This window comes from Myxine glutinosa, chromosome 2, assembly GCF_964187855.1.
Source record: "Myxine glutinosa chromosome 2, kmMyxGlut1.1, whole genome shotgun sequence".
NCBI classification, from domain to species: Eukaryota; Metazoa; Chordata; class Myxini; order Myxiniformes; family Myxinidae; genus Myxine; species Myxine glutinosa.
In genome coordinates, this window is record NC_136262.1 from 28666134 (window position 1) to 28685919 (window position 19786).

The following is a 19786-nucleotide window of genomic DNA, read 5'->3' on the forward strand; positions in this document are numbered from 1 at the left end:
CCCAAAACGTTGGAGCAAAACGTTGCAACAACGAAAGTGAAACGTTGTGGCGACGTTGTGGAAACGTCAGCAAAACCCAACATTTAAATGTTCCCAAAACGTTGGAGCAAAACGTTGCAACAACGAAAGTGAAACGTTGTGGCGACGTTGTGGAAACGTCAGCAAAACCCAACATTTAAATGTTCCCAAAACGTTGGAGCAAAACGTTGCAACAACGAAAGTGAAACGTTGTGGCGACGTTGTGGAAACGTTAGCAAAACCCAACATTTGAATGTTCCCAAAACGTTCCAACAGCAAGTTCAAAATCCTCAATTTCCATCCGATTTACTTGACATTCGAATGGGATTTAAATATCAAGCACAGGGAGCAGAGGAAAAACACGAAAAAGCAACAGCCCTGGCTTTGCTTCCTGGAAGCTTCCTGGAAGCTTCCTGCAAAACGCTTTGCTTCTCGCAAAACGTCCGCCAATGGGAACTAGAGGGAGGGGAGGGAGAAGGAGCGGGAGCAAGAGACAGGTAGCCGAAATGGACATGAGGGACAATGAGGGACAGTGAGGGCGTGTCGGTATGCAATTTTCATCCAATCGCCATCTTTCACAATAATTCTGGACCGGCATGAGATGGCGTTGTCTGTCATTAATTTATATTGTAATCAAACGAGTTTTAGACATGGCGGGAAAACTGGAAAAAAAAAAATTTCCTCTCCTCCACCTTTTTTTTTTTTTTTTTTTTTTTTTTTCTTTCTTACTTTGGACCCACGGCTTTCGTCCTACACAATTCCGTTTAATTTGTCTAAATCCGACCAGTCGTTCCAAAGATATAAGCCGTTTTGTCGCAATCCAATAAATTGGAATGAGGTAAAAATATATATATATAAATATAACTCCATTTCCCGGCTCCCTGTCGCACGCCGAGCAAGTCGCGTGCTTTGAGCAAGTGCAAAAAAAAAACAAGTGTAAACTACTTTACACGTGTACGGGTGTGTAAACGAGTGTACCGGCCCTACACGACTTGGAAGCAGATGGTCTCATGGTGCACTCACGGGCCATCCGCTCCCAGTTCACAGCAAGGCCCTTAATAACCAGCGTATTCGCGTGACTATGCACTAATCTTCGCAAAGACGCAGTCTCAATCACACAGGCGAATGCAGGCAGACATTCGTTCGCTTCGCGCACATCAGTGGCGCGTGTCAGAAGAATTACGCAGCGCAGGAAAAATACGTATTTTACAGAAATCATGAGAAAAACACGAATAATAGCGACAATCGTTTAAAACGTTCCATCCGTGACTTTGTCCGCTTATTCACTATTCCTGATTTGCCATCAAGGACCTCGATCATTCCCCGGCGTACTGTTGATTTTCATTCTGCTGCCGATTTCCATTGAGCCATCAGAGTGGAATTTGGAATTATTATTTCTCTGAGCTCATGAAAGTGGTGACATTGGGTGGTTTGCCATTGCTTTTCCACAATAGCACTTAATTATTGTCTTTCATTCAACCGTGAAGCATGTCTCAAAGGCTTAGTGATGGACCTGGACAAAATTTGATGCAATTTTCATCCAATCGCCATCTTTCATAATAATTCTGGACCGGTATGAGATGGGGTTGTCTGTCATGAATTTATTTGTTGATCGAACGAGTTTTAGGTGTTTTAGAAAATGGCGGGAAACCTTGTACCCACGGCTTTGGTCCTACACATTTTTCGTTTAATTTATCTAAAAAACATTCTGTGGACCTGTCGTCTTAATCGCACACCTTGAGCGGACAGCTCAGGGGTACGTTTTCAAGTGCTAAACAAATGTACTGGCCTTACAAGACTTGGGAGCAAATGGTCGCATGGTGCACTCATGCCCCATTTGCTCCCAGGTCACAGTAAGGCCCTTAATGACCAGCGTCGACCTGGCGCATTTTATTTAGACAGCGCAAAAATAAGTATTTACAGAAATCATTTAGAAAAACACGAATAATAGCTACAATCGTTTAAAACGTTCCATCCGTGACTTTGTCCGCTTATTCACTATTCCTGATTTGCCATCAAGGACCTCGATCATTCCCCGGCGTACTAACTTCCGCTTTTGTAAATGAGATTTCAACAGGATTACGACTCAAAGGAAAAAGAACGAGCAGACATTTTGTAGGACGTTACCTCGGACGATCGTTAAAATCGTTACATCTTAATCATACAAAAAATGGTTCTTTGGGTAGTAGCCACAGCACCCGGGAGTACCAGCTCAGCAATGGTTCTTTGTGATCCACTACCCAGCACCCTAGACCAACTCAAATGGATCTCTGTGTCGCGAGCACATCACCGGAGCCAAAAGGTCTCATCTATATCTTCCTTCTGAGGGCTCTCCTGCACCAATAGTGCGTGGAGAAGCCCAAACACCACTTTCTCCATATACTGTACATACAAAATAACTATACACAGGTTCGTATATCATAATGGTCAATCCACAAGAAGCCATGCTTACCTTGGCGACCTTGTCGATGTCCACTTGATCCACGTACGGTAGCCACCAAGTTGTTGGAGAATGTGTTAAGACTCAGGAGACTCCAATATGACCGAAACGGCTTTATAAAGTAAGGATTTATTATCATTTGGTAAGTCACTTGTTTCAATTCAATAAAGACTACAATAGCTAAACGGATTGTTAATTCAAGTCGTTGGTTCTTCTTCTTCGGCCGGTCCTCTCTCAGCGCTGTTCACAGGGTTCCGTTCCGTTCCGTAGGTCAGAGCTTCTGGTGACAAGTGCTCGTTCGTTCCGTCGGGCAGGGGTTATCGTGGCAAGTGCTCTTTTGGCTCAAAGTCCCTTCTGTTTATATCGGCACACTTCAGTTAATCCTCTGTCCGCTGAAATCGTAATCCCTTCTCCGCTGACGTTACTGGTCGCCTCACTGGCACCAGCTAGCTCCCCTCCTGCTGCGAGTTCCATTTACCAAACAATAGGGGGGTGCTCCAGCCTGGGGCTGTGACCAGGTGTTTCAAGAGATTACCATGTTCGTGCACATTCTTGGCATTCATTTACGAAATCGTCTATCTGCTTCGTTACCAGTCTTAATCAATGAGTTACCAGTGCCAATCAATAAGTTACACTGAGTTACACTTCCACAGCAGTATTGCCGACTACCTTATGAATGATATAACATGTTAAAATATCTTGATTATGCTGGTAGGGTTGCATGGATGACTCGTATAAAAACTATATTATATCAGTGTGGATATATCAGTATATATTAGTATGTATTATATATAATATATTATTAACATATAATAACATATAACATATTGTTGCGGATCTGCCGCCGGCCTTCTCCCCTTATCAAGGGGGAATTAATCCCCTCGTCTTTACGAGCCTGGCTTGACCCGAGACCTATTACGTCCCTTCCGGACAGCGCCAAATAGGGTTTCGGGACCAAATTCGCTCGTACCTAAGTACTAGCGCTGCCCTGGAAGCGAGGAAATAAGCCTCGCACGAACCACGTGTGATGGTGATACGCCGAGCGGTTTGCGTACACGTGATCCGCGCCGTTATAGATAGTGGAACCCGATTCAAGCGGTTTTACTCGTGCCACGCTTAGTCAATGGAGAAATCACCAAAGACGATCGAATACAGAAGAAAAGGAAGAACAAATAGATTTAATTATGATTGCACGTATTTACAGCTCAGGACGAAGAGACACAGGGAAGCTAAGACAGTCTTAATTCTTAATACCCAAGGACAAACGGGCCCGTCTCACTCACACTCACACTCACACGGGGATTGCAGATGGGCAGGATGATGTTCTCCAGTGCCGCGGTGGTCGTCCAGGCTCGGCCCCGTCCGGCTCTCCATGGTCCCCGGCACGTCCCGCGAAGATGAAGGTAGGTGAAGGCAGGAACTCGTATCGTGTCGCTCGAACAAACGGGTAATCTCAGGTTGAACGGTAGAGGGCGGACTTAGCATGGCTGGCGGTTATTCAGCCGCGTTCACTCGCTTTGGCTGAACCGCGTAAGTTATAACCGCCCTGGCTGCGCCCACGTATTCCTCGTAACCAAGTTCATACAGTGCGAGTGATCCTCTTCAAGCACGTCTCCCTTCTCAGAACTCAGAACTCGTAACTTCTTTCAGCACACCTCTCCCATAACTTGACGAGCGCGCAACTCAACTCAACTGAGGTGGGGGCTTCGCGCAAAGGGTTTTATTGCCACGCCCTTAGCCCGATCGATGTTCCAACCACGCCCTGTGACGCAGTGCTGCAGCCACACGCTGTGAGCCCTGATTGGTGGCTCATTCTTACCGTCATCGCCTTGCCGCTGCGCCGACCTCAACCCTCCTCCACCTTCCGAGGCCCACCTCGTGTTAACTCGCGCCCAACATCATAACCAAGGCTTTTTAGCCGCAATGGATCGAGCCTATGGACGTGGAATGGTTTGTAGTAGTAGGGCCTATCCTCCTGTCTTTACACACTGCAGGATTAACACTGGAAGGGGCCTACTCTCACATACACTAAGACATAACTATACTACAAATGAGGCTACATGTTGCTCGTGTGACTAACTATGGGGGGCAAACCTTTAACCTTTATTGAGTTTACTGTACAAATCTCAAAACCGTACAACTAAACAATACTGGACTACCTTATGAATGTTATAACATGTTAAAATATCTTGATTATGCTGGTATGGTTGCATGGACGACTCGTATAAAAACTATATTATATCAGTATGGGTATATCAGTATATATTAGTATATATTATATATAATATATTATTAACATATAATAACATATAACATATAATAATAACATAACGTATAATAACATAGAATATATTATATATAATAATAATATAATATATTATTATATAACATATTATATTATATATTATTATATTATATATTATATTATATCAGTATATATTATATCGTATATCAATTGTAAGAATACGATAAATAATGCACGTATTGAAACGCCAAGACCTTATTTGTTGAGAAAATGCTCAGCAAATATGTTTTATTTAATGGAAATGTAAACGAGAATGGGGGGCGATTCAATTCTGATGGGGGCGAGAAACGTATCCGCCGGGGGGCGAGTTTATACCGGTATAGATTCGCCGGGGGCGATTCTGTACCGGTACAGATTCGCCGGGGGGAGAGTTTATACGGGGGCAGATTTATTTTGCGACACCGGCAATACTCGCCACTCTTTGCGAAGGACACCATGGGATTTTTAACGTCAATCAACCCTTGCTGGCAGATGGGACTCCCAATTTAACGTCTATCCGAGGGACGGCACACGCATTGATGAATCACCCAACCCAAAACAGGTCTTGTTCTAAAATCCTTGCAGTTGGTTGACTCTTCGATTTAACTTCGATTAATTTTAATTTTAATTTTTTTTTTCTTTCTTTTTTTAACAGGCATTTGTTCGTTTCCTGTACAGTGCAACTTATCTTTTTTGAAGTGATCCAATACCTTGTTTCCCATCTCCATTCAACCCGGGTTGGAGACCTTGCTGCCCAACCCGGGTTCTCCTGCAACCCACACATATGATTGTCTTTCCAGAGCTCGCACTTCCATTCTTATTTGGTGGATGTGGGCTCTTCTTTATTGGCAAAGCCTCAAGAGCTCGGATTGCCCACCTGACGTCACTAGTTGAGTGGGTAATCTGAGGTGCGTTGCTCGGCCCAAGAGAAATGCTAAATGTATGAGCAATTTCGGAACTCGAATTTCTATCATCTCCTGGTGGTAAGGCTCACGTCTCATCTTTATCTTTTGCAGCCCCTTCTTTTCTGCCTGATCAGTAATTTTTTGGTTCACGAGTTATCAAACAGAGTGACAACTATATTCGTCATGGGTGTGTGTCTGTCTGTCCGCAGCATAAGTACCTGATGATATCATCCGATCTTGATAACTTGGATGGGAGGTTGATATTATGAGCTAGTTGTGTCCTGCCTAGAGTGGGCGTATTGCGCCCATTGTGGGCGGAGCGACGCCCAAAAAAAGATGTCTTTTTCGGGGGTAATCGAGTTCAAGCTACATCTCCTCCGAGGGAGTTGGTGGAATCTGACAGGGGTTTCGGTATTTGGTTAGGCCAATGTCATGTGTCTAGCCCCACGGAGCTCGATTTTTCATTTTCGCCCCAAGGTCATGGTCACAAGGTCACAAAATTTAGAAAAGTCGATTTTTGATGGTTTTATTACATTGTTCGCTTCCTGATAGGGTGAAATGTCATACATGATCTTATATTATCACATACATCATGAAATACAAATTTTCCAACAAATTTCAGAATCTTCGACCTTTGACCTTTGAAGGTCACAAAGGTCAAAGTTTCAAAGTTGTCGGAATCGAACCGAATTTTCGGTATTGTGTAGCTAACTAACCTCATAACTGATTATACGTTATTTTCTATCCCATTTCAAGGTCAGTACCCTTCGTTTTGACATTTCCGGGCCTGTTTCGGTTATAGTCTGTCCTTTGTCATTGAATACCGCTTGCTCGTGAACCATCGTCGTCTCCTGACTTGTTTAATTTAATGTGCAAAATAATTATTAGGATTATTGTATGCCAAAGACTGATGGCATATCTTCTTTTGCTTTGACTCCTCATTTATATGCTCACTCATGTTGTTGCACACCCTTCGTCCCATCAATTGTCAGCATACTTGGAGGGGGGAGCGGGAGGGGGAGATGGTGAGTGCAGGAGAAGGGAGGGAAGGCGTCAGGATAAAAAGTAGGTGAGCTTGCTTTGCTATTCTTAACCAGGATGTCAAAATTGCACGGAATGTAATAACAGGGGACCGCACATGTCGTGGTGTGTGTAAACAAGGTACAAGGGTCAGCATAGCTTGTAAAAAATAAATAAATAAATAATGGTTTTCGATGCAGGTTGGGGAGACAGACTACTCTTAGGTGTACAGTTTTGAAGGATTTTTTCTATATTGTATATTACATAATGTATGGGATCTTAACCTGTGATCCTAACGTCTTGACATACAGGTAGTGGACAAAAAAAATGGAAACTCCTCTGTAAATGAGGGACACCAAGCAACGGCTTCCACACAGGTGTGGGCCATGTTTTAATTAAGCAAATAACATCCCAACATGCTTAGGGTCATGTATAAAAATGCTGCACAGGCCCGATTGCCTCTAATTATGGCTAACATGGCTGCAAGAGAAGGTCCCCCTCCCCTCCCTTAATCGCTCATCCACAGAGCACGTGGGGCCGCCCAATGGTTTGATGAGGATGATGCTGATGTTATCCATATGCCATGGCATTCTCAGTCATCATATCTGAACCTAATGGAGCATTTGTGGGTTATTCTGGAATGACAACAGAGACCACGTTTTCCACCTCCACCAAACAGGTGTGAGTTGATTGACTTTCTTGTGGAGGAATGGTGCCGCATCCCTCATGCAGAATTCCAGACACTAGTGGACTCTATACCACCCCACATACAGGCCGTACTGGGCGCACATGGTGGCCCAACACGCTTTTAGTGACTTTACATTGATGTTTCCATTTGTTTTTGTCCACTACCTGTATGTTCTCTGATGGGATCATCAGACACGTTTTGTACTGCATTGAGCTCTGCTTAGCCTTTCACTTCTCTCACTTTCACCAGTCTGAGTTTGTGGCAGAGTTGTTCCAAGAAGGAAAAGTGGAGACCCTGGCCAGTAATCGTGCTCCACGCATCACCATTCGCTCTGCACGTCCACCTTTCAGGGCGAGTAAACGTGAGCACAAGAAGACAGTCGGTCTACAGGTTAGAATTTGTACTTTTGTTGCAACGTGTGACAGTGCTGTCAAGGTAGCGCACTTACCTTTGAGTTGTCCATTCTGGATTCCATTATTGGCCTAACTATATTGTCAGATGCATATCTCCTCTTCTCCCTCCCCACTCGGTTGCAGTTTCGGAACTCTCTCCAGCATCTCATGGAGACGCTGAATGCCACAACTCCTCACTACATACGCTGCATCAATCCCAATGATGATAAACTGTCCTTTAAGTGAGTGCAGATTGTGTTTCAATAATATAATGTCTATATTGTCATTACCTCCACCAACGGTGAATTCACCCCTGTTTGTTGGACTGTGAGCAGGATATCTCAAAGTTATGGACGGATTCAGACGAAACTTTGTGTACAGGTTGGGTGTGTGACGAGGACGAATTGATTGGATTTTGGTTAAGATTCGGATCTGGATCTGAAAATTTTTAAGTGGTTCTTCACCATTGAGAGATGGGACAAAAAACGATATATCGCACGATATTTTGGACAAAACTTGGATGAGTTTGGTAGGTGACAAGTACGAGCCAATTCGATTTGGATTCGTGGTCGGATCCAGATCCAGATCCAGATCCAGAAAGTGACTGGTTGAGAAGAGTGATGGAAATGAATGTAGAAGGAAGTAGAGGACGGGGAAGACAGAGAAAGACTTGGCTAAAGATGGTGGAAGAAGAAATGCGGGCAAGGGGATTAACAAGGGGAGATGCAGAAAATAGGGCAAAATGGAGAAGATTGTCATGGGGACCGCAAGGCTAACCCCCGCTCTAGCAGGGAAAATGGCCTTAAAATGCATGTTGTTGTTGTTGTTGTTGGTCGGATCCAGATTTGGTCGATCTGTGGGATACAAAATGTAAACTGTTCAGCTTGGCTGAGGTTCGTGCTCTACCGAGTGCCCGTTCTCGTTCCCAAATTGAGTGGTAATTGGTGCATGTCATGTTCCATATTCGAGTTGTTCAAAGGACTTTTAGCTTGTAGTGTGAAGATTGGAGTTTGTGCATGTGGTCAACTCGTATCTACATTTGCCATCATCTGTAGTTCATTTTGCAAATTGATCTATCGGTGTTTAAAGATTTAAATTGCGAAACCTGATTGGATGAGGTTTATGCCACTGGTTAGCCTGAAAATACATGTTGCCGCAGGTAACGTGAGGATTTTGTTTCAGATTTGATTCTGTGAGGGCAGCCCAGCAGCTACGAGCTTGTGGTGTCCTGGAAACTATCAGGATCAGTGCTGCTGGATTTCCATCGAGGTATGAAACTCATGGGTGCGGAAGTTAAGGTTTGGTTCAATGAGTCGTTCACAATCAGTGTGTGTGTGTGTGTGTGTGTGTGTGTGTGTGTGTGTGTGTGTGTGTGTGTGTGTGTGTGTGTGTGTGTGTGTGTGTGTGTGTGTGTGTGTGTGTGTGTGTGTGTGTGTGTGTGTGCGTGCGTGCGTGCGTGTCATTTGTTGGCGATTTTGGTTTTGCAGTCTCCATATCATTAGATGTCCAACAAGCATGGGCAGTAGAAAGTGCAAAGGTCAAAACACAAAAAAAAATACCAAATATATCTATAGATAAGGTTGTGTGTCTGCGTTGTACAAAATTTAGGCATGGGAAAAAGGCAACGTGCTGATAGTTGGCCAGCAAGTCGAACCACAAACAAGGGAATGAGAGGAGAGGAGAGGAGAGAATGAGGGAAGAGAGAACAGCACCTGCAATTTATGGCCAGGTTAGGCATGGTTAATGATAAAATGAAGGAGCTGGTAGTATTGGAAGGTGATGAGACAGGTGGTGCTGTACTCCCAACTCAAAGTTTTGGAGGAAGAGTGAGATTGAGAAGCCTCAGGAAGGCAGATCCAAAAATTACTTGTGGACAAAAAGATGTGTATCCGTGTACACCTCGCTCCTCTGTGTGCCTAGATTGACAGGGAAAATCACATCTTGCTGATAGTGTGGTAACAGTTGGATGCAAGAAGTAATCAAATGAACAAATAGGAAAAGAGGATTTTGGTAGTTTAGCAAGTTGGGGGTTACTGTATGAATTAATAAATGTATTGGGAGGATACTGTCTTGAGGCACTCCAGTCTCCCATGGGAGAAGAGAGGGTTCCATTGATAATGCTTTGACAGTGTAAGTGCAGGAGGTAAACGCCAGGTATGAAGATTAGCTAGTGGAAATTTCGAAAATGAATTTCCCAAATTTACAATCTATCATTGTCGATGTTGACCGAATGGCAAAGTTAAAGTTAAATCCTTTTGCTGCATGTTATAAGTTTTTGTGAGGGTTTGGGCCCAGATCTAAAATTATTTTTGAATAACTTGAATGATAGTATTGTTACGGACGCGGCTAGGATGTTGTTTGCCGAGCGGATGGCCGCCGCGCCCGAACAGTTACCCCGACTAACCCGATTCCTGAACGTTGGCCAAAATCGCGCCACAGATATTCAATAGGGAAAAGACAAAGGCGACACGGATGTGAAGAAGAAGAAGAAGAAGACAAAAAGGTTTTGCAATACGAATATAATTTATTACTATGTACAGGACCAAAGAAACCAAGGAAGAAGGAAAGATAAGAAAATAAAGCAGAAAGAGGGACGGACCAGAAAGACACAGTGAAAATACTAGCTTAACTAAACAGGCTTAACTTATTACCTAGGACAGAACAAACAAAACAAACTCACGTACGCAAAAGGATCGAAGGGCAGGAATCGTTTGGAGGGATGAGCAGGTGGAATCACAGGGCACAGCGAGCAGGTCCACTCCGGGCGGGAAGCGAGGAGCCGGCAGCTCCTTGTATTCGGCTTTACACCGCACACCGGCAGGGTCATTCGCTGCCCCGTCAGGGCTTCACGCGGCTGGTTGAAACGGGGCTGGTTGAAGCGGCTCTTTGTCAAAGGCTTTCGTATCTCTAACGCAACAACCACCCAAAGGCTTTCCGTATCTCACGCAACTCCGGTGCAACTCTCAACTCTCTCCCGGTGGACTGCCAACCCTCTTACGCACCTGGACTCATCTGCCGTATCTCTGGTGTATCTTCTCCCAGCGATCGTCGCACCCTTCTCTCATACCTTCAGCGCGGGTGTGACACGCCCTCGTCGGTTTCGGTACCGCCCTCCCCCCCGTGCTCTGTTTCGTGACCTTGTATGGCAATCCCACGGGCTTGTCTCCTTATTTGGGCATGGCGCCGACGGCACGCCCCTCGTGGCGAGCCACGGGCTTGTTTCCTTATTTGGGCTTGGGGCTGAACAGCCCCGCCCTTCGTGGCACGCCCTGGGCTTGCCTCTCCCTGGCGACCCCGCCCCTCCTGTTCAAACGGAGCACGGAGCACATATTCACTATAGCAGCGAAATGAGAGGGCGTGCACCCCACGCTTGTGAACTGCTTTACTCAGAGATGGAGAGTTTGGCTGGGAAATGGAATTATTGAAGGGGAGCTATTCTTAATTTATTCGGTGCAATGGAGTATTAATTAATGGAAGACAAAGCCTTAGCCTAATACACAGAATAAGGAAATAAACTACCAACAAGGAGGAAATCTATGATTGGCTAACGTGATTGTTGATGACCTAATTACGGGACGCCCTTTTGACCTTTATACACAACGGGAGGAAGGAGGGCGATATTTTACAATGTACTATACAATAAAAAAAAACACTAAAAAAAACACCATTCTCATATCCACAACACTGCACCCTCCTCCTCTTAGGCACGTCCCGGGTGTATTACTTTTACTTTTAGTGTGGCACGTAGGTGTAGTTCCCTCTACATTTAACCTCACCCTGAGTGCGACAGTTTTAAAACATAAATAAATATGTCCCGCTGCTCCATTGCACCCTGCCTAACAGATTCACGCCCACAGCTAACCGAATTGCGGAACGGTCTTCAAACTATACATTTACGGTGGGGGCGCATTATTTTCAATGGCTCTACTTTATTTACAATACGCAACCCAGGACCTATGATTGTTCTTTTTGGGGGGGGAGACAGTCTGCTCTGCATTGATGCACCATGAAAGCACCCAAAAATACACCAAAGCACCCTCAAGCACCAATCGGTGCACAGTCATCACTGTTCATGAATAAAAATAAAAACAACAAACCCTGGTGCTGGTCTTCCTCTTCGGCTCCCTCTGCTGGCTATTGTTATTTTCCTGTGGTTGTCATCTTCTTTGCTGGCGGCCTATTTGCAATAAAATAAAATGCACCCAACGTGTCCATTTCTTTTATTTATGGCCCACAGGGGGCTGACTATGTATGGTTCACCTGTGGGGCATCGGTGCCCTGTGGCCAAGGTCCGCCAGCAAGATCTCGGGCCTTCACGGCCGGTTCCAGCAGAGGGGCCATGCCCCAACCCATGGGGTCCATAAGTGGTGCTCAGCCACAGACATGTGGTCCATAAGGTGGTGCATCGATGCAGACAGCTGTGGTTGCGAGAGGTTCGGGCGCCCAATGGCGTACTCACGCACGCTCCCCTCGGCGCCCAGTGGCGCACAGGTCCTCATGTGGGAGACAAAAGGGGGAAAAGACAGATGAGCGAGGGGTAAGGTCACAAGGGTACACTTCAATAAAGGCAATGCAAGGCGAGGTGCGTATGGAGACAGAGCGGAGAAAAGCTCGTCCCTACCGTACGTCACCCCCCCCTGTCACCTACTCTACCCTTGCCCTTACCCCATATTTACAACAATCTACACATTACACATTCGTCACTACTGTCACGTCTCCCCATATCTCTCCTATACCAAATTCGTCACCACAATCCCTCTAACCAAAATTTGCCATCACCCAATTCATCATCAATCCTCATAAGGAGGCAGAGATGGAACACCAGCACAATGTCACACCCACGTCATGATGCGTCTCACATTCCAAACATCTGCACAATAAAAATAATAAAACATGGCATGGTGTGGAGTTACGTCACCTCAGGTGAGTGGATGTAGATGGTGCGAGGAGATTTCAATCCTAACTACCTTCTAAATGACATTAACACACTTTACACTACCCGGGGTCTTTCCCTGCCAATCCATTGGCCAACTTACACTATGGGTTCTAAAAACCAATTCCCATTGACCAAACTGTGGTGCTTCTCAATTTGGGGTCTCACTCCCCCGATTCATCTCCCGGTGCCCTTGCACAATTTCCGGGCTGGGTCCTGTAGCTCTCCCAGCAGGTCTACCCACCTGCACACCTCCACCACTGTAGTTGCCACCCGAGCTTACCTAGCTCCTCACCCTAACCTATCTAACTGGGGAAGGCCCCTCCTGGCTCTGTCACCCCACTCGGTGCCCTCTGGCACTGGGCTACCCGGGTCCGTCCTCCGGATCCTCGGGCCCCATCCACAACAACTCTACCGGCTCCCAGAGCCCACCTGCGGCCTCACCTGGCCGACATCCTCATAGTGGCGGAGTGCCCATTTAACTACACACACACTAACAGGCTACATGCCCAGCCATTTCCACGACACTAATGCACCCATCACTACACTCCTGTGCAACTACCCGCACAACAGATGCCAATATCCAACCACAATTTACCTATACCCTCTACCTAACACTTAAACTACCCTCCCCGGGTATTCGTGATGGGGGTCCACTCTTCCCCCATTCACACCTCCGCACCATCCACTCCACTCCACAGTTTCCATCATACTCACTCCACGACCATCCATTCCAATACTCAATATACTCCAGACCATTTATTCCATACACCTGTTCTCCATTCACCTGTTGTTGCACACCTGTGCAATCACACCTGGTGCCACCTGCACCCTCCTTCCTTCCTGGACCATTTGGTCAGCACAACTCATATCACTATCACTCACTCAAACACTGCTCCATACACCTGTCCAGTTGCACACCTGTGCAATCTCAATCGTTCGTTACTCACTGCTCCATACACTTCCACGCTCAATACACTTTCGATCCTCAAACACTCGGCATCATCTCATCTACCTGTTGCCCTGCTAACTTAGTGCTCCCCGTCTTCCCTTTAAACTAAGCACATACCACGTCATTATCATCCAAACTAATCTACCTGCGTCCCCACTACAGGTATCATTGTCACTACCTAATCTTAACGTTACCTAAGGTCATCTTCTAGGTCCCTACACACTATATCCTAACCCTCCCGGGCTAGTTTTCACTGCCAACCCCATAAGACTAGTGCTCCTTTGCCCCCGCTGTGAGAGATGGCAGAGTTGCCATCCCACCACATCGGGTATCTCTCACTACCAATTTTGCACACCAAATTCCAGCTAATTAAAAATTTGCTAATCACTACCAATCATCTGCCAATCATCACTCTGCCAATCCTTTGCCAATCATCAAATTTTTGCTTTTTAATTTCGGGTCCAAAACACTATCCTCGTCACACGTCTACTCACTTGAGCCTCTCGGTGCGCCAATTCATCTCTAAAGCTCGGCTTCGTAAAGCCAAGCAATGAATGCGGGTTGCTTGGTGCCAGCGGCTGGATGCGTCCGGCACTCGGTGCAGGGACGGGGGCTTACCCGGGCCGAGATCCCACGCACCATCTCGGCACGGAGCCGTCCAATGGCCCGATTTCGACCTGCCGGAACGCCTCAACCACAAAGGGTTGTCGTGACGACCCTTCCTACAGGGCCGCCCGCTCCGCTTAGTGGAGCACGGACGCGGCCGTTCAAAGCGCGGCCCGGCGTGGATCTCGCACGGCGGTTCTTTCGAAACCGCCGCGGATCCCCACGGCACGCAAAGCTGCCCGGTTCGCACCGAAGGCCCGATTCAGCTATACGTCGCTCTAACCGCTAACCCGGTTACCGTCGATGCTTCACCTGCATGCTCACACGCATACGCGACCCCTTTCACCCTCACCGAGCTCGGTGCTCCAACGCCGCCCGTACACCCCGCGTACTTCGTTATTGCACTCGTTCTTTCGCTCACAGACTTGCACACACCTGACCACCACACACCTTTGCACACACTCGTCGATTGCACACCTCACCAACACACCTCTTCGCGCCCCCTCCTCGGTCACCTCCTCTGTGACAACCACAGGTGTGCTCTCACTTGCACACCCAACCACGTGCCTCACTACTAACTCAAGTGTGCATTCCCACACACGCTCTACCATTCCAGGTGTGCATCCTTCCATTCCAGGTGTACATCCTCTCTCACCTGCCACAACCAACTCACGCTCCGTGTCACTCTTACTACTCTCACCTCCACACTCGGTCGCGCACTCACCCTTACTCTCGACAGCGTACTCTCTACTCATGCACCCGTCCGTTACACACCTTTCTCGCGCACACTCTCCCGTTACACCCTCCGTAACACTCACCACAGGTGTGCATTCTCCCTTACTCTTGACAGCGCACTCTTTCCTCATGCACCCGTCCGCTACACACCTTTCTCGCGCATCCTCTTGCGCACACTCTCCCGTTACATCCCTCCGTAACACTCACCACAGGTGTGCACTCTTTCGTTACATCCTCTGTAACACTCCCCACTACGCGCTTCCATGTGCTCCCTCGCACACGCGCTATGACCAACTCACTCTCAACAGCACACTCACTCCTCGGCGCGCACTTTTTCCTCACACACCCCAGAGTCGGACATTCTCGCACACCTCCTCTCTCGTACTCCGTACCTGTCGCACACTTCACCAACGGCCTCTCACAAACACCCGGATCCAAATCAACCCCCAAGCCGACTGAAGCTCCCCTCACATCATATACATTTCCACGTATATCGCCACTCACCTTGGCACCTCGTCTCCGTTCCTCCTCTGCCATCTGCAAACTTTTTATTTGGTCAGCAAGTACATCATTATGAGTTGAGCACAGACCTTGTACATAATCCATCACCTCCTCCTTTATCTCTTTTTTTTGTTTCCCTCCGTCTCTTCTTAATTTCACTCACCCCCTCTTCCACCTCCTCTAATTTTTCCTTTACCTCCTCCATTTCCCGGTGCGCCCCCTCTATCTCTTCCTCTAACGCCACTTTAACCGTTTCTATGTGCGTCCTCACCTCTCGGTCCTTCGTCTCCATTACTTCTGTCACCTCTTCCAACCTCTTCGTCAACCCCTCATGTACCATCTGACATTCCTTCTTTGTCGCTATTAATTCATTCTTGATGTCTTTTTGTGTCACTTTTAACCCCCCAATTATTGCAGTGTTCTTTTCCACCTGGTCCACGAGTTCCTTTTGTCCCACTGTCAGCTGTTCTACTCCCCTCGTCAGACCCTCTATTCCCCCCTGTAACCTAGCCGTATTATTCCTCACCTCTTTCTCCATACGCTTCTCACCTTGCTTTACCTCTTCACGTACCCCCGAGACCTCCTCGCTTACACCTCGTCTTATTTTCTCTCCCATTTCTCCCATCTCTTTGGTAGATGCCACCCTCATCTGTTCCAATTCATCCCTCTGAGCATCCAGTTTACTTTCTAACCCGATTTTCACCTTCTCTATCTGGTTCCCCATCCGTTTGATTTCCCGGGCGGATTGCTGCCCTACTTCCCACAATTTGTCGTTCATTGTATTTTCCAACCCCATTAACCCATTCTTCACCTCTTTTATCCTGTTGTCTAACCCTTCAAATTTATTGTCCAACCCCTTTAAATTATTGTCTAACCCCTCAAATTTCTTGTCTAAACCCTCAAATTTATTGTCAATGTCCCTGCTGGATTTTTCAGCCATTTTTTTCATATACCCCATCATCTGCGCTGCGAAGAGGTCCAATTTCCCCAGCGCTGCGGTCTCGGCTGCCGCAGCGCCGCCATTTTGTGCCTCTTCAACCATGTGCGCGAGGGCGCCATTTTGTGTGCCTGATACTCCGTCAACCACCTCCTCATTGCTCTCCTCCATTTCTTCCCTGTGGTCCTGGGTTACCCCTAACCCCTCTTCTAGCTCACCCACCTGCATCCGATCGCCTTGATTGTCCATGGCACGACTCAATTTGGGATGTTAAGACAAATTTCGGCCCACTCGTAATTTGAGCGCACGAAGCGCTTCAGGTCCGTTCCCGCTCCTGGCACCAATTGTTACGGCCAATAGTACAATTGGTGTCCCAAAATTTGGGCTAAATAAATTTAGTCCCAGGTTCGAATCCCAACTCCTGACTACCAATTGTTACGGACGCGGCTGGGATGTTGTTTGCCGAGCTGATGGCCGCCGCGCCCGAACAGTTACCCCGACTAACCCCATTCCTGAACGTTGGCCAAAATCGCGCCACAGATATTCAATAGGGAAAAGACAAAGGCGACACGGATGTGAAGAAGAAGAAGAAGACAAAAAGGTTTTGCAATACGAATATAATTTATTGCTATGTACAGGACCAAAGAAACCAAGGAAGAAGGAAAGATAAGAAAATAAAGCAGAAAGAGGGACGGACCAGAAAGACACTGAAAATACTAGCTTAACTAAACAGGCTTAACTTATTACCCAGGACAAAACAAACAAAACAAACTCACGTACGCAAAAGGATCGAAGGGCAGGAATCGTTTGGAGGGATGAGCAGGTGGAATCGCAGGGCACAGCGAGCAGGTCCACTCCGGGCGGGAAGCGAGGAGCCGGCAGCTCCTTGTATTCGGCTTTACACCGCACACCGGCAGGGTCACTCGCTGCCCCGTCAGGGCTTCACGCGGCTGGTTGAAACGGGGCTGGTTGAAGTGGCTCTTTGTCAAAGGCTTTTCGTATCTCTCACGCAACAACCACCCAAAGGCTTTCCGTATCTCTCACGCAACTCCGGTGCAACTCTCAACTCTCTCCCGGTGGACTGCCAACCCTCTTACGCACCTGGACTCATCTGCCGTATCTCTGGTGTATCTTCTCCCAGCGATCGTCGCACCCTTCTCTCATACCTTCAGCGCGGGTGTGACACGCCCTCGTCGGTTTCGGTACCGCCCTCCCCCCCGTGCTCTGTTTCGTGACCTTGTATGGCAATCTCACAGGCTTGTCACCTTATTTGGGCATGGCGCCGACGGCACGCCCCTCGTGGCGAGCCCTGGGCTTGCCTCTCCCTGGCGACCCCGCCCCTCCTGTTCAAACAGAGCACGGAGCACATATTCACTATAGCAGCGAAATGAGAGGGCGCGCACCCCACGCTAGTGAACTGCTTTACCCAGAGATAGAGAGTTTGGCTGGGAAATGGAATTATTGAAGGGGAGCTATTCTTAATTGATTCGGTGCAATGGAGTATTAATTAATGGAAGACAAAGCCTTAGCCTAATACACAGAATAAGGAAATAAACTACCAACAAGGAGGAAATCTATGATTGGCTAACGTGATTGTTGATGACCTAATTACGGGACGCCCTTTTGACCTTTATACACAACGGGAGGAAGGAGGGCGATATTTTACAATGTACTATACTGTAGCGGTTACCGCTGGATGTACATAATCGCCTTGCACCGGCCAGAACACGGCCAGACGCGCCTCTCCCGGACATGCCCGGACTCACTGTTCCCGGGCACGCCCGAACCTCCCGGGCACGCCCGGTCTCGTCTTTCCCGGGCATGCCCGCTCTCGCCTTTCCAGGGCTCGCTCAGAGCGTCCGGGCATGCCCGCTATCGCCTTTCCAGGGCACGCCCAGAGCGTCCGGGCATGCCCGCTATCGCCTTTCAAGGGCTCGCCCAGAGCGTCCGGGCATGCCCGCTATCGCCTTTCCAGTGCTCGCCCAGAGCGCCCGGGCACGCCCAGCCTCGACTTGCCAGGCCGCAGCCAAACACGCCCGGGCAGGTCCAGACTCGCCTTTCCAAGGCTCGCCCTTGATACCCGGGCATGCCCGGTATAGCTTTTGCCGGGCAAACTTCCCGACATAAATGTGTATATATATTGTTGCCCAAAAAACGGGCTTGTGAGAATACCTGAGCTGTTTGGTTTCAATAAAACAACTCGGACGAATTCCGTCTTTGGTCGCGTCAATTCTTTCGACTCGCGTTGGAGCGCAGTTCCTTCATTGGTGACCTACCGACATGGATACGGCAGTGACGCTTAAACTGCCTACCTTCTGGGAGACTCACGCGGCTGTTTGGTTCGCCCAGGCGGACTCCCAGTTCGCCCTGCGAGGCATCACCGCGGACGACACCCGCTTCCACCATGTTGTGGCGGCGCTCGGTCCCGCCACCGCGGCCCGCGCCTTGAGCCTCCAGCACCCGCCAGCTGCTGACAAATACGACGCGCTGAAGACGCTCCTCCTCGGCGCTTTCGCCCTCTCACCGGCAGCACGTGCACGGCGCCTGCTTGACCTGCCCGAGCTCGGCGACACGCGCCCGTCCGAGCGCATGGACTATATGCTCTCGTTGCTCGGCGAGCACTCTCCGGCATTCCTGTTCCGGGAGCTGTTCCTCCGTCAGCTGCCTAACCCGGTACGCCTCGCCCTGGCTGGCACGTTGATCACGGATTCCCGCGCCCTCGCCAGGGAAGCCGATAAGATCTCCTCGGCGGGCCAGCACATCGGCGCGGTTACCTGGAGCCCGCCGCCGTCCGAGGCGACGCCCGAGCGCCCTGCGCGGTTGGAGGCCGAACTGCCGGTGCAACTGGCGGCCGCCACGCCGCACCGCCCGCTTCCGACACGACGGCCGGGGCCTCCACCTGACCGGGCGTGGTGTTATTACCACGCCAGGTTCGGACACAAGGCTCGGACGTGCCGGCCCCCGTGCACTTTCGGCAGGTCGGGAAACGGCCGGGCCGGTGTTCATTCCCAGCCATGAGCGCCGGCCACTCGGGCAACTAGCTGTTTATTCGGGACAAAGCATCTGGACGGCGTTTCCTGTGCGACACCGGCGCCCAACTGAGCGTCATACCTGCCTCCGAGCAGGACAGGCTGGACGCAGTTTGCGGCCCCTCTTTGGTCGCTGCTAATGGCTCGGCCATACGCACTTTCGGCCCACGCGTCGTCACCCTCTGCTTCGGCAGCCAGCGCTTTCAATGGACTTTTGTTACCGCCAGCGTCCCCGTGGCTTTGCTGGGCGCCGACTTCCTCTGCGCACACGGGCTGCTGGTCGACGTCAAACGACGTCGCCTTGTCCACGCCGAGACCTTCAGCTCCCTGGCGTGCACAATGAGCA

The 19786-nt window shown here is 48.6% G+C and overlaps 1 protein-coding gene across 1 annotated transcript in view; it reads left to right on the top strand.

The window, feature by feature from the left end:
* LOC137418487 (unconventional myosin-Va) overlaps positions 1-19786 on the top strand; it is a 129321-nt gene that overhangs the window by 80517 nt on the left and 29018 nt on the right. The window contains exons 15-17 of the mRNA XM_068104559.2: positions 7605-7745; positions 7892-7989; positions 8930-9016. Of these exons, the coding sequence (XP_067960660.2) occupies positions 7605-7745; positions 7892-7989; positions 8930-9016 (326 nt within the window). The remainder of the gene's footprint in view (positions 1-7604; positions 7746-7891; positions 7990-8929; positions 9017-19786) is intronic.